This window comes from Meleagris gallopavo, chromosome 20 (genome assembly GCF_905368555.1).
Source record: "Meleagris gallopavo chromosome 20, MGAL_WU_HG_1.1, whole genome shotgun sequence".
In the NCBI taxonomy this organism is placed as follows: domain Eukaryota; kingdom Metazoa; phylum Chordata; class Aves; order Galliformes; family Phasianidae; genus Meleagris; species Meleagris gallopavo.
Window position 1 is genome coordinate 3,035,451 of NC_139423.1, and position 14,420 is coordinate 3,049,870.

The 14,420-nt window shown below is 36.9% G+C and overlaps 1 protein-coding gene across 9 annotated transcripts in view; it reads left to right on the top strand.

The window, feature by feature from the left end:
• Nucleotides 1-14,420, top strand: part of QTGAL (queuosine-tRNA galactosyltransferase) — a 111,145-nt gene that overhangs the window by 26,457 nt on the left and 70,268 nt on the right. For all 9 annotated transcript variants that reach the window (XM_085240265.1, XM_085240262.1, XM_085240258.1 and 6 more), the window contains one exon: nt 6,580-6,675. In XM_085240265.1, coding sequence (XP_085096391.1) covers nt 6,580-6,675 — 96 coding nt within the window. The remainder of the gene's footprint in view (nt 1-6,579; nt 6,676-14,420) is intronic.

The following is a 14,420-nucleotide window of genomic DNA, read 5'->3' on the forward strand; positions in this document are numbered from 1 at the left end:
AACCTCTCTATCTGGATATTGTATTTGAAAACAAATACTAGTGAAAAGTTGGGACAAGATATGGCATGTAATGTCTGCCATTGCTGCTACGTATAGAACAGTGAAATTTATACATATCAGGTATGCCAGAAATACTCTTGCATTTCAGTGGAACAATTTTGTAACTCACACAACAGTGAGTACATGTACTCATAGCACAGTTTTGTAACCCATGCAATAATTCTACCTCATTCATTCCTCTGAATGTCATTAGAGCCCTAAATCTTGTACTGATCAACAAGTGGCTGGGTGTGCTCATTAGATTTGTATGTTATGGCTAACCCTGTGTACTGTGACCAATTCAGAGCATCTGTTTCATAGAGAAGCTCCTGTTTTAATTGCTGGTATTTTTGTACTGGTTTTGTTATTTTTATAGTGCTCTAAGTCCTAAAAATGTTCAAATTTAATGGCATAAAACACACATCTGTGACTAATTCTGATTTTCTTAGTTAGACATGCTTCATTAAATTCTTGCCTAATCATCTGAGGTGATTAGAAAAGAGATTCAGATGCTGAACCTGGACATACAATGCTATCATTATGTAGGATATCATTATAGGACATCTGAGACCATCCAGGCAGGACTGGCAGACACTGCAGGTCTGGTCTTTCTGTGAAGTAGTAGCTGTAGCTGGGGAGGGTCATAGGGTTATATGCTTTCATTTGGCCACTCTTTCCCTCAAAGCTCTTTTTATGCTATTTGCATTTTTAAAATTTACTTGTTTGGCTTTTCAGAGTGCAGATTTGTTGGTAGCAGTAGCAATTAGGGCAGATGAGTACAATGGAAAAGGCATTATAACAGAGATGCAATGACAGAAGGACCACTACAATAGAAAGGTGCTATAAAGGAAGAGAAGAAGGTTACTCACCTATATCATAAGATCCTAGTCTTGTAGAGGAGAGATTCACCAAGAAGAGATTTCTAGCAAAGAGAACCTTTCTCAGTGGGGGTCAGCCCTTAAATGAGGTCCAAGAGAGGTGCAGCCAGGCTCCACCCCTTACTGTCTCACACGTGAATTGCCTTCACCTGTGCTCCCAGGGCTGACCAGGTCTTTTCCCCAGGTGCTCAATCAGTGGTTCAGGCCACGACTCAGCAGTTCCCATACAGTAATTCAGGTAAAATCATTTAATGTTCTTAACGATTCTTATCCATCACAGTTTGTTGCTGTGGTAAATTATAAATTGTTTGTCAGTGCTTATTTGGGTAAATAGCTGAATATCTGTAAGTTAGCTTTAATACATTTGATAAAGTACTTGTCTGTCTAGAAAATGAGTTACCTCATCTGATGTAGCAGAAAAGATTGTTGTGGTTTTCTGGCCTCATTAGAACTCTGTTGTTTCATGAACAACCATGGTCCTCTGCTATGAGTTTAAAAAAAACCAAGTACATATATATACTTAGTACACTTCATGCTATTCTTTCATATTCATATTCTTTCATATACAAAGTTGTGTTAATGTTGCATTTCAACTTGTTTCCACTTGGAGTGTGGTATGTACTGCTTTTCTTCTATAACAGTTCAGTTCTAGATACAGGTGTATATCCATGTATGGTTGGCATGTGTAACAATATTAATAGTCTTGCCTATCAGATAAAAAAAGGTTGAATATTGGATGAACTCAATTTTAGTGTAGAAATGGGTACTCACAATATTGTAAAAGATGTTTCTAATATGGAGAGTTTATTTTTCTTTCTGAAAGTTTGGGTGGATGTAAAATAGGCCAGTAGAAGTTTTGTCAAAGTGATTTCAAACTTAAGAAAGAATCAATAGTGAAAAACCTTCACATGAATTTAGAAGCTATAAGGAGGTATTCAGTGAAGATAAAAGAGCTCTGTGAGACATGGAGGAAATGGGAAACTGTGCAGTTGTTTCTGATGCCACACCTTACACAGGGGAACTAAAGGAAGCCGTTTGTACTCTAAATAAACCTGGCTTTGATTGGATGAAAGAAGCTGTGTAAGTGAACCATGTTTTACAGGAGCTCTATCAAAGGCTCAGGATGTGTTAGACTGTGTTGTTAGTATTTATCTTGCAGCTGTTTAAGTCAACCATTCCAATGAAAAGTCTGAATCCCACTGAGAGAGAAATGGTACAACTGAAGAAGTCTGGAATGTTTTTGACTAATGCTCAAGGAATATATCTGATTGCGTAGTGATGACTTTAAGATCAGTCTGCAAAACATCTCTGAAGATGATGCTCAAAGCAGTCTTGAGTGATGTTAGTTCTGAAAATGAAAAGAAATCAGGAAGTCTTTGTACTGTGCAAAGTATTTCAGTGTTACCCTAGGGTAGGGGGAAGTTTGAACGTTTCATTTCTTACAAAACTCTAACTTTGTTATGCACTTGTAATTGTTTTCCTGCTGTGTTGTGAGACCAAAATGCAGCTGTTCTCAATAACATGCGTTTACACTGTTACATATACTTTGCTCTGATGTCACTGTAATCAAAAAATGTGGATAAATGACGTTTTACAATATTGTCTTCTGCAGAAGGGAGATGATTGCTTATATGTGCCCTGCTCATGGGTTTGCTACATCCATGGAAGTCTTACAAAAGTCCAGTAGGAGCATGAGCTACGGGTGTTTTATTCCTTTGCTTTTAAGGAAAGAAGTGGTCATTTGTTTTCTTTAGAGGAAGAGAAATGAAGACAACAACTCATTTGTTGGTGAATGTACATGGTTTAAAAGTAATTAGAAAGCCTTCTGGAAAGAAAAACTTCTGTGTATGTAGACAGCAAGTTTAGGTAATTTTAAGAAAAAGTGAAGTTAAAGCCACTACTCTAAACGCTTTAGTGAAGTCTTAGACATGTCCATCCTTCACTGTGTTCCTCTAATTCCATGTATGAATCAAGTGCAGGACTGTTAACTATGTCGTGTGATACTATTATATAGATAATGGTCCTATCCAATGTGTAAGGGAGAAGAAATTAGAGTGAAATCTTAACTTCATTTAATAGGTAATTCATTTGAGGTGCTTAATTCATCTGTGTCTGCCTTTTGGAGCTTAAACTACAAAAGAGTAAGAAAAGTAAAAGCGATGAGGGATGGAGGTGGTATGGTGTGTATGATATTCTAAAGAAGCAGAGTAATAAAGACATTAAAGTATGTACAGACTCATAAATTTTGGGTTTTAGATTACCTTTTGAGTCTATCTTTTCTATCAAACAGCTTTCTCACATTAAATCTTGACATTGATCTTTCTGTTATTCATTTTCGAGCTTCATACTGGGTTAAACCATCATATCAATTGCTTCTGGCTTTGTTGGTGATTACAAAAGTGAGATTTTTCAGGGTCCTATTTTGAAAATTCAAGAACTAAGAGTCATCAACTGTGCCCTGTTCAGTTGCAGAAGTGAAGTCCTGTTGCTCTGGAGATAAAGCTGTCTAACCCTTTGCCATCAATTCTGGACAAAAAGCCATGAACCTTTGACATTTAAAACACTGCTGAATTCATACGGACTTTGTGTCACTACAGTAGAAGGGTAATAATCTAATGATTATTCTGAGTTTTCATTGGACTAGTTTAAAAAAAGTAACTTAGAAACACTGAGTTATAACATCTGATTCTTAAAGGTCAGAGGCCATTCTTGTTTCTTTCTGCCTTATTTCTTTATATTTTTTTCTAGATTAGTAACTTATACTAGTTTTATTGTCTTTCTAAATGTTAGATTGAGGTTTGCTGTAGAAAATAAAATGGCTATCAATCAACTTTTTTTTTTTTAACCTAGTATTTGATTTGATTAGTGTGCTTGCATGTAAGTCTAGATTATCTACTCACTGTTTCTGTTAGGCGTGTCTGCGACAAATCATGGTGAAACTCGGTGTACCCCATTGGCTTTTCTGTTCTGGATTTACATCACTGCAATAAGCATAATTCCTAAATAATTTGTTTAATGGATGAATATAGTAATTTTATCCTCAGAAAATAGTGTCATAGTGTTTTCAGTTCAAAAATTCTCAAAGTATTTTAAGACCTATGTGCAGTAAGTAAGAATCATTGTTACAAGCTACATTCAGACAAGTAAATAGGAGCAAGCAGTGGAATCCTCTATATTGCTGTATGAAAGGAGGAGCAAATTGTGACTGAGAACCACAGTTAAACTCTGAAAATTTCAGAAAAGAGCTGACAGGATCTAATTTACTAACAGTTATTCTGTCTGTCTTCTTTCCTTGAATGTGGAGATAATTGATCACAGTCATTCAGTTTTCTCTGGAAATATAAGGAGCTGAGATTTTAACCAATTGTTCTTTGGAGTGGAGGGAATTGCTGTCTTCTGGAGCGCCTGGATTCAATAAGATTGTTTGAACTATTAACAGCAGTTATTAAATTGGTTAGATAGGCAGAAATGAATAAAAAAAAAAAGTACAGAACTCCATCCTCTGCTTCTCATTTAAATTTCAAGTTGGATAGAAAGAGATGACTGCAATTCTTACTTGGCTCTAATTGCAACACGGGTTCTCAGAAGAAGTTTGACATTGTCCTTTTTAACTTTTACCTTGTGAAATCTGTTTTTGGTTTTGTGCTAGTTGATTTTAGGCTGTGACTACTTGAATAAAAAATATTAAGCTTCCACTTGGTATTGTTATAAAATTTCTATCAAGAAAAACATGCTTTGCAATTTTTCCTTTCTGATTTTCTTACTTAGTTTTATAAAATCTCTTTGTAAGTTATAAAAAGCTGGGATATGGAAAAGATGATCTGACTTGGCTAATGAGTGCTGGTTTGATATAAGCATAATGAATACTAGAATTCTGTAAATAGTTTTCTTAAATAAAAACTAATCCTTCCAGAATAGAATATATTCATCTGATCAACTTCTGTGAAGTTCTTGGTTTTTTTGTTTGTTTGTTTTACCTCTGCAATGTCCCCTTTAGAAAAGCATCTATGAACACTGTAACTGATACTGACTTTAAAAGGGATTCTGGATTAACCATCTGAAACGGCGTCAGTGTTACTCACTGAGCTGCAAATCAAGAGAAAATGAAGATCAGTTGTATGTCAAGAGAATATTAAATGTGAAGTTATCCATAGTAATTCGTAATCCTCACTGAGGGGAAAAAATTGTATTTGAGAGATGTTTTATTCTTGTGGGATAAGCCAGTCATAATTTCCTTTTCTTTTACCCAAGGTTTTTATTTTGAATGCATTGAATATTAAGCTAAATTGTGCTGTTTCACTGTCAGCAGTCCCTCTGCAAGGATGGTTGGTAGTGGTTTTATTCCCACATCAAACATATTCATAACCGTATGCTCAGAACTCTAGCCTATTTCCATCTGCATGGGGTTTAAAGCTCTGTAAATAGACATACCTGAAAGAATTGACTTTGGTTTAGCTTCTGTGTCAGCGTATACACTTAGATGTGTGTATGTATTCCTTATGCACGCTTACGATGGGAAATGAGCAAGTTTTCTATGCTGTTGCTGTACAGCACTTGATTATTCCACATTACTGTTGAGAAATGCTGATACGTATGCATTAATGTTAATTCTTAGTGAATGAACACATTCTCAACAGGAACTACCCATCAAAATCTGCAAGCAAAATACTAGTTGTAGTATGACAGGAGTGCATTAGTTGGTGTGAAGCTTTGTCAGCTTACTTTGCATATATAATTAAGTCTTGTGAAGATTTCGGGTGGACTATGGGCCATCCACAGTCTGCTACACAGCTTGCTGCCTGGAGTAGCAAGCAGCAGAGTTCTACATAGCCACACAGCTTAGGCTAAAATCTCTCTCATGTATTTGATGCATACTGGGAGCTGTTTATTACAATAATAGGTGTTCAGAATATTAAAATTCATATTTAGTCTGTACAGCTACAGAATGGTATTAGACAGTAAAAATTGTACTAAGGGGAATATAACACTTGAATGAGCAGTTATTATCAAAACGAAATTGAATGGTGAAGTTCAGTTCGAAGGGACCAACAACGATCATCGAATCCAACTGCCTGATCACTTCAGAGCTAACCAACAGTTAAAGCATATTGTTGGAGTACAAAGCATATGCAAAGAGTCTAGATTGTTCTACCATGAATGAAACAAATCAGAATACAGATTTTTTTTTAAAACTTATTTTAAATGAACTGTAAGTAGCATATAATATTATACGTGATGGCTATTTTCCTAATGGTATCCAAGTTCTAATTTTTCACTTGCCAAATTTTCTGGCTTCAGCCAAACTATTCTGGCTGAAATCTTGAATTCTAGATATAATAAACCTTTGGATTATTGTCTCTGTAAAATTACAGCTAACGTGGTTCAAGTATTTCCAAGAATGAGGATATTACAAAGACGCTTCTTCATGTTAGAGCTTTCTAGAGACCTCTGAAAGTCTAGAACTATCTTACATTTGAGCAGAGCAGCTGTGACATGTTGTACTGTGTACTATTATGAACGTAAAAGGGCTCTAAGAAAATGTGTGCAGACAATCTTAGTTCTTGGCTTCTGATGTTTCCAATGTCAATTTTGTGATTTTGTTTAGTTGTTGCCATGTGGGTGTACAGCAATTAACAGTGTTATTTATCTCATTTTGCCTTAGATTATTGGTTGCCAAGTCAGAAGAGAGCCACCAGAGTCTACTGAACGGTACACTCGTTGGATCAATAATCTGACTGAAGAGCAACTTCTTACACAGGTATTCTTTTTTCAGGTGTGACTGAAATGATGACTGAAAAATATAGTGAAAGGTCTATTTAGTTAGATTTTTTCACTCGGTGGCAATACATGATAACTTCCCCAGATTATCAGGATTTTATAACTTAAATGACAGAAATTTGTGGTGCATGTGATCATTATGTAACGATACCTTTACACTGAGGTATGATACTGACTGCTTCTTTATCTGTTTCAATTTTGCTAGAGATCATTTTAAAATAGCTGTTCTTCAGGCGTTAAACATAGTGCTCATTACACGTGTTTTTAAGTAAGATACGTTTACGGGACTGAAGATGACAGTTTTGGCATAAAGATAGGTTGTTTTGTTAGGCAGGCAGCCAGTGCTGAACTAGAAGAGACTTTGGCAAAAACAAGTTGAATTGTGGAAGAAATCAATCCAGTCTGTGGAGGAATGCGTGTGCTGAGTATTATTATAAGAAATCTAATGGAGAGTTAGCAGAAAGCATCCCAGCAGACATTATGATTCAAGTATTTGTGATTGGGTTTTGTGATGCTATGGTAGGAAGCCATTTGCTTTTAATTTTCCTGGATTTAAGTAGTTGAAAAGTTTAACATACCCATGTTTGTTAGACTTGGTTGCTGTATTCCCCATTACCATAACCCCCAAAGATATACTTTCAGGCTCTGGGATAGTCACTGTAACACAAGAAAGTCATCTGTAGACCTTATTTTAAAACCAGCAGTAGTGTTATCATTCTCTGTAATTTACCAAATGAAAGTGGTTATAGGGAACGTTGCCCAGTGGAATGAATATTTGGATTTGCCTTTGAGTGTGACATTAGAAAAAATTATAGCTTTAAAGCCATGAGTTTATCTGACAGTGATATCTGGATACACAGTAATAGCACACAACTGCGTTCTTAAAGAAAAGACAAAGAAAAGCTTGAAGATGCAATGTAAAAGTTTGTCCTACATCATCTGCTGTTTTTCATCTGTCTTGAAGAGGTCACTGGATGGAGCCTTTAATGAATTAAACTGGAAATCAAAGGAAATATCTTAATTTTCAGATTGCTTTGGGTCTGGTCAACTGAGGAAGGGTGTGAAAAATGAACACTCATTTTAGGACAGGCCTGCAAATTTTCCAGAAGAGCTTATATAGTATGCTTTTCCTGACAGTAGGATGCAAACAGAGTGACCTGGGTAATCCCACACAATCTTATGTGTCTATAAATATCTCTTCCAGCCTTAATCAAGTAGCATGTGCAATCCATTATTTTTACATATGATTTAAATTCACACATTTTACAACTTGATAAGGAGTTTTGGAAAACATATTGGGACTGGATCTAGAAGTCTGCATAATAAAGCTTGTGCTTCTTTTTGATGGGTTTCTAAACAAGACAAGATTTGTACAATTGCACTATTTGTGTTCCTCTTTTGGGTTTGAAAACGTTACCTGTTCTATACAAAAAGTAACCCAGAAATAGTAGTTCCTCAAACATACTAAGTTTCTGAAAAATTTGTGGAAATGTAAAGCTAGAAGACACTGTACTGCACCAGCTGCAAATCATATGTCATTAAGACCAACAGAATCCACTTGGGCAGAGATTTGAGTGCCCAATCATGAGACAAGTTTCAGCTGCAACCCATGATCAACTGGAGACAAGTCTGTATGAAGCCTGGCTTTTGTAGCTGTGCTGTTAGAAGAACTGATTGATTTCAGAGCAGGGCATTTTAGTATACGTCACTTCTCCTGCCTTAATAACCATTCTTCTGAGCAGAAATTCAGGTAGGGAGGCAATTATTTTGCTGTTTCTTGATTTAACAAAGTATAGATATGAGACAAAACTAGGAGTGAAAAAACTGTTTCAGCTGTTCTCTAATAGTTGTGATACGAGTGAGCTGCGTAAGGTTAGGCCTGTGAGGGAGTTGTCCCCTTTGTCCTCCTGATATACTGACACATTTTGGGTGTACTTCTAAAAGCTTTTTTTTTCAGGAGATAAGTCCTAGGAAAACTATAATGATAGGTCTCTGCTAAGAGATTTTGTCAAATACATGGGAGGAGCAGTCCTTCAGGGAATTTGGGAGAATTGGCTTTAATTTACAGCATATTGTCTCCAGCAGTTTCCTGTAGTGAAAGAATGTTCAGCTTTTTTTAGCTGTCTCTGTACTCAGTTTTTTTCCCCACTTTTGCATTTCTGTATCATGCACATACTCATTATTTATGCTGTGAGCTGGGACATTAAGTGACCAATTAAAAAAAAAAAAGTTGACAATGTTGTGTAATCTGCTATCATAATATTTGTTATTAATCAAGTAATATTCTATAGCGTTTGATGACTTCAGTTGCTGTTTACTAAAGCACAGTTTGAAGAGGTGGGTGGCAGCAGATGTTTTGTTAGGTGGTTGGATTGCTTCATATGCCTCAGTGCTGGCTGCTGGTTTTATATTGCCTGAGTCAATACCAGATTTTTGGATCGAATGTCCGTACCCTGTCTTCATGCTGAGATCATTCAATACAAAATGCTTCTAGCATTTTAACTTTTCCCTTCCCTTAACCGTGGCCTCTTGATGCTTGCTCATCCATTAAATGTTTCTCTAAACAATTATACTGTAACATTCCAGAGATACTTTATGGTATGCGTGAAATTTCAGAATATATACCCCAGAGACTGAGGGGGAGTGAAAGAATACAAAGAGAGCATACTGATGTGAAGACTACTTTTTAAAAGATTTTTGTTTAAGGTTATCTTCTTTATAGATTATAAGCGATCAAACATTACTTTGCACATACAGTAGTGTAAGCATTAAAATACACCCCTCAAAAAGGTTTAAACTTGTCATGTGTGAGCATGGTGACAGGTACAAAAAGAAAATAAGCAAATAAATATGGATACCTGACTGTTCTGATATTGGGATGAGTGGAAAAAATGCAGATTAAAACTAATCCTAAAGGATGTCGGAGTTTGAGTTGTGCTTGAACTGTGATTGAAGTTTGATCATGCAGCTCTTTTTAAGCTGGAAATTTTACTGTAGTGGAAAAGTGAAAATTCCTAAATGGTTTTAAGGTTGGATTAATTACACAAACATTTATACAAGTAGTTCTTAAGGATTGTTGTGGGCTGTAAGTAACATAGCCGAGTTCACATCCATGTCTGTTAGATCACTGTTTAGGTTAGTTTAATCTCACAGGCAGTCTGTGAAGTATTGTGTTCAGCCTGAAGTGTAATTCCACCTGACCTGCCATTTTTTATCCCCAAGACAATGAACCTCTCTGCTTTCATATCGTTGTTCATTTAGAAAGCAGCCTGTGAAATCAGAGGGGTGTGTGTGGAGATGCTTGCCAATAGGAGTGGGCTCTCTGGTTGATGAGAGAGGGCAGCTATAATTTAGAGAAATAACCATCTAAACAAAACGTTGTGATTCTGTATGCCTGTTGCCCACCATAATGTGTCTGTGCTGCTCTTGGACAGGTAGGGTACTTTGCAGCTTATCTTAGAGCTCTTTGTGTAGGACAGATATGGAAGTTTTCACAGGTGACTTCTTACCACTAATCTCTTTGCTACCTGACCAAAGAAGAGCATTCAACATGTAAGAGTTCCGTAACATTCTTTTTTCTATGCTGCTAGAGCTGCCACTCTTAGCTCATAGGTTTAAATGCTGGCTTCTCTAAATAGCTTGTGTCTCCATTCTAGTATTCTAAGTAATGTGAGGTCAAATTTCACTACAAATCGGAATTTACTACAGATACTTGCTTTGGAAATAGATCCAGCATTCTGTCTGCATGGATCACATAAGTTTTTCTCAGTAACATAAATTCAGTATGCTCAATATTGCATTGCCTTCATGCATCCCTATAGGCAACTTCTTCCTGTTTGCAAGAAGAGAGGGCAGTCAGGGGGGCTGAGGAGGGCAGAAGAAGCTCATGCACCTTATGGCTCCTATTGGTTCTCTTTCTTAAAGGCAGACCAGGAAGAAGAGTGAGGTGGTTCCTGCCTTTCTCAGGAGGCAGGCAGGTGTGGAGGTGTGCTCTGTGTTCTGCTTACAGAAAGCCCAATGTGGAGGGAAGGAGCTGCACTACTCTGAAGAAGTTCTGCAGCCAAACGGAAGCTGGCACTGCTGGACCAGCTCTGTTGGTCTGCTGTGCAGTCCCAGAGCCAGGCAGAACTGGTCAGAGAGGATTGGAGGAGGGATGCATAGATTGAGTATCTCTGGCTTGTTTGTTTTCTTCACCTGCAGACCAGAAATTCTGACTTTGCAAGTGCTGGGCTTGGTTGTCACTACACCAGAACTGAAATAATGATAGAGATAGCAATCTGAGTGGCTGTGTGTGTGTTTTCCAGTTACATTACTTAAGGATGAAGCTGGACAAGGGGTAAGACTTCCTTAAGAATGAATAAAAACATGAAAGGGCTGATTGATTTCTCTCCCCACCTCTGCTCCAGCATTTATTCTTAGCTCACTTGCAATTTCTGTCTTTTGATCAGAGGACACTCAATGCTTTCTTGGGCTTTTTTTTTTTTTTTTTTGGTCACATTTTCCTCTGCCTTCACCTGTGTTACCAAAAAATGTGTTAACAGCAAAGTCCCAATGCTTTTCTGAGTGATACAACCAGAGTTATAGTTAAATACTGCAGGCTGTGTTGGTTTGCATGGGATTAAGGATATAGCATACAAGGAAAAAAAAAATTGGCTTCTTCCTTTTGTGGTTGATCCCTTTTCCTCTCAGGAGGAGAATGAAACAAAGTTGCACAAGCTAGTCAATGTTTTTGTTGGTGTTTGGAAACGCGTGTCAAAGGCGTTCATGGAGTTCTAGGAAGTTTAATGAGAAATGCCTTACCCACATCTGTGAACTGAAAGCATCATTAGAACTTCTAGCGAGGCTTTATGTGAAGGCATCTCAGGGTCAAATGTTTTCGAACTTTCAGAAACAGATTTGCAGTAGTTCAAAACTGTATACAGATTTTGTGTGTTAGTAATTTTGCATGAGTTTAAAGGCTTGCTGTAAAGGAGAGAGTGTTAAATAACTTAGATTTTTCTTATTATAGTTTGTTTGATGATTTGCATGCATGATTGTGGTTTATAACACATGGCAATATTTAAATGCACTAGGGATATAAAAGCAACTTGGAATACAGTCCTGCAGTATGATGGATACATGTATGGCAGAAAATTCGTGACAAGATTTTGATGGGCATCCAGATTAAGCCTCTGATTTGAACCATGATTTGTTCCTTGTATTTTAATTAAGTAATTATACTGATATGGGATGTAATGTTTCCATCCTAAATAAGTTTTATTCGGACACTTGGTGTAAGAGATGGACAAGTAATTAAAATGCAAAACTGTCAAGGATTAAATTCTTAGAAATGCATAATTTATTTTCCAAACTATTATTGGTGCCCATGCCTCCTCCATTCTCCTGCAAATAACTTAGGAAAGTAGTGCAAAAAGTTCAGTTAATGTAAGTCGGCACGTAGGGATGTGAATGGAAGCCATAGCTGACAGCTTCTGAATGCTGTTTGTTCTCCTTTGATCTCCCATATTTGTCCTGTTGATATCATAGTTTACGAACAAAAGAGCCTTTAGGCTTCACTTGGTGCTGCTATCTCATTGTCTTGTATAGCTTAAGGGATCTAGGTTTGCCTAACAGGTGAAGGATGAAAAACAGGTTTTGTATTAAAATTATAGTTGAAATATTGAAATGACCATAACTTATTAAAATTTCAAAGCAAAGTGCACTCCAAATAGAAATGTTTTCCAGCTAACTTAATGGTGTTTATTTTTCAGTAAATCTTCCATTTGCAGAGCATGGAGCAGATACTCCCCAAACTTCCTGTAATTTTGTTTCTTCAAGTTTAAAAATCAATGTCCAGATTCCACAAAAAGGGAAACACTTTTGCTGTTTTAGAGCACTAAGAGCCGCTGATTCTAAGCATACACTGTTATTGTAATGCAGCTCCCTCCTGTACCTTAGATATGGGGGAAAAAAGAATTCTTCTATTGCAGTCAGGCACAGAATAATTTTTCACCTTTCAAAATATGTTTGAGCACAAGTTCAAGTGAGCTTTACGTATTGCTGGAAAATAACTTGCTTTCTTCATCTTAGCTTTCAGTGCTAAAATAATTGGGCTGGATTTTCAGAAGAGCTCAGCAGTTTTTGAATTATTTGTAGTGGGGATGTGAGTGTGAAAGCATCACTTCCCATGTGAGACTCTAGGTTGGAAGGCCAGTTTGACCTTTCATGAATTTGTTTAGTGATACTTTTTTTACTGATCTCATTCTGCTTTTAGTAGTTCTTGCTCTTTGGGGTGGGGCTCGTTTAGGAAGCTGAACTTCAAAAGAAACAAAATCCATCCTATCCCCTTGTATAAACGATGTATGCTGTGCTGGGATGCTTGAGATCTTTTCCTTTCTGCATCAATAAGAAAACAGAACTTGGTTCAGTGTGGCAGGTTTTGAATATAAGTGACCAGATTTAATGATTTGTTCAATTTAAATTTATTTTCTTTTGTTAGCACAAGCATGATAAAAATAGACCAAAACAAGGACAAGGGATTTTTGTTCTGTTTACAAAGCCGTGGCCAAATGGGCTGTGATTAGAAGTTCTTGAGCTTGAAGTTATGCAAATAAAGAAATAATAGAGAGCTTTTCAGGGTGTTAGTTTAGATCAACCGTAACTGTGAACGTTATGTCCTTTTTCATCCAGAGTAGATACTTGTCTATTCATTTATTCCAATTACATGATCTTAAGGATGATTAGCATATATCTAGTTCCTCTGGAAGCGGGCCAGTTGTGTCTGCAGCTCACATTTTGAGAAGTAGAATGATTACACGTAGAGGAGGTGGGGCCGGCGTGCGCTTTGTGGTTAGCAGAAGGAGAGTGGAGCCCTGGCCCAAACGGAAATCGGAGCGGTTGCAGTGCATGGGGTGTATAGCAAGGAAGGAAATGGCCTTGTCTGCCTTCTAGTGTAGCTGCTGGGACTTTGCCACCTCTCTGGATGTGCTGGTTTCTGTGATGTGGGTGGATTTAACATTTTGTATCGCTTGCAGTGACTGCTCGCACGGTGCAGAAAAAGGCAGCAGAGGAGAAATGTATACCTGGCACCTCTGTACCTTACATTTTAATAGCAGAGGACCTTATGAAATCGGAAATTCTGATGCTGCAGCTAGACAAACTGTGAGCTATTAGCAGTTGGTGCAAATTAGTGTTTTTCAGAGTTACTAACCCAGAAAAAGCAAAATCTTACCAGACTAGTTTTTAATCCAACAAATTTGAAGCACTTTCCATGCATTTCTGCTCTGAACTTATCCTTGAATTTATTAGAGCACATATTGAGTATATCTGCCAACATAAATTATACATGTTCAGGAAGTTTGTGCAATAAAAGGAATTATTATTTCCAGGAGTGTAACTGCTTAGCAGACCGGGGGGCTGTATTTATTTTGGATAATTCTGTGCATAAATGTACACTAATAACGACAGAGTGAAATAAATATAGCGATGAACATATAGATTTCAGGATTATGATTATCTTATACATGGTTGAAATGAAATGGAGACAAGCCTTTGCTGTAAATAATGATTTTAAATTTTATTTAATTATTTTGGAGAGCTAAAGACAAAATAATTTAGCTTCTTGAACTTATAACCTTGTAGTTTTTAATTGTCTATCTGCCTAAATAGGATTTGATACCAGAACATTGTTCTAAAAACCATTATGTCAGTTCACTTGTATGAAAGTAATTGGTGTCAGCATAGTTC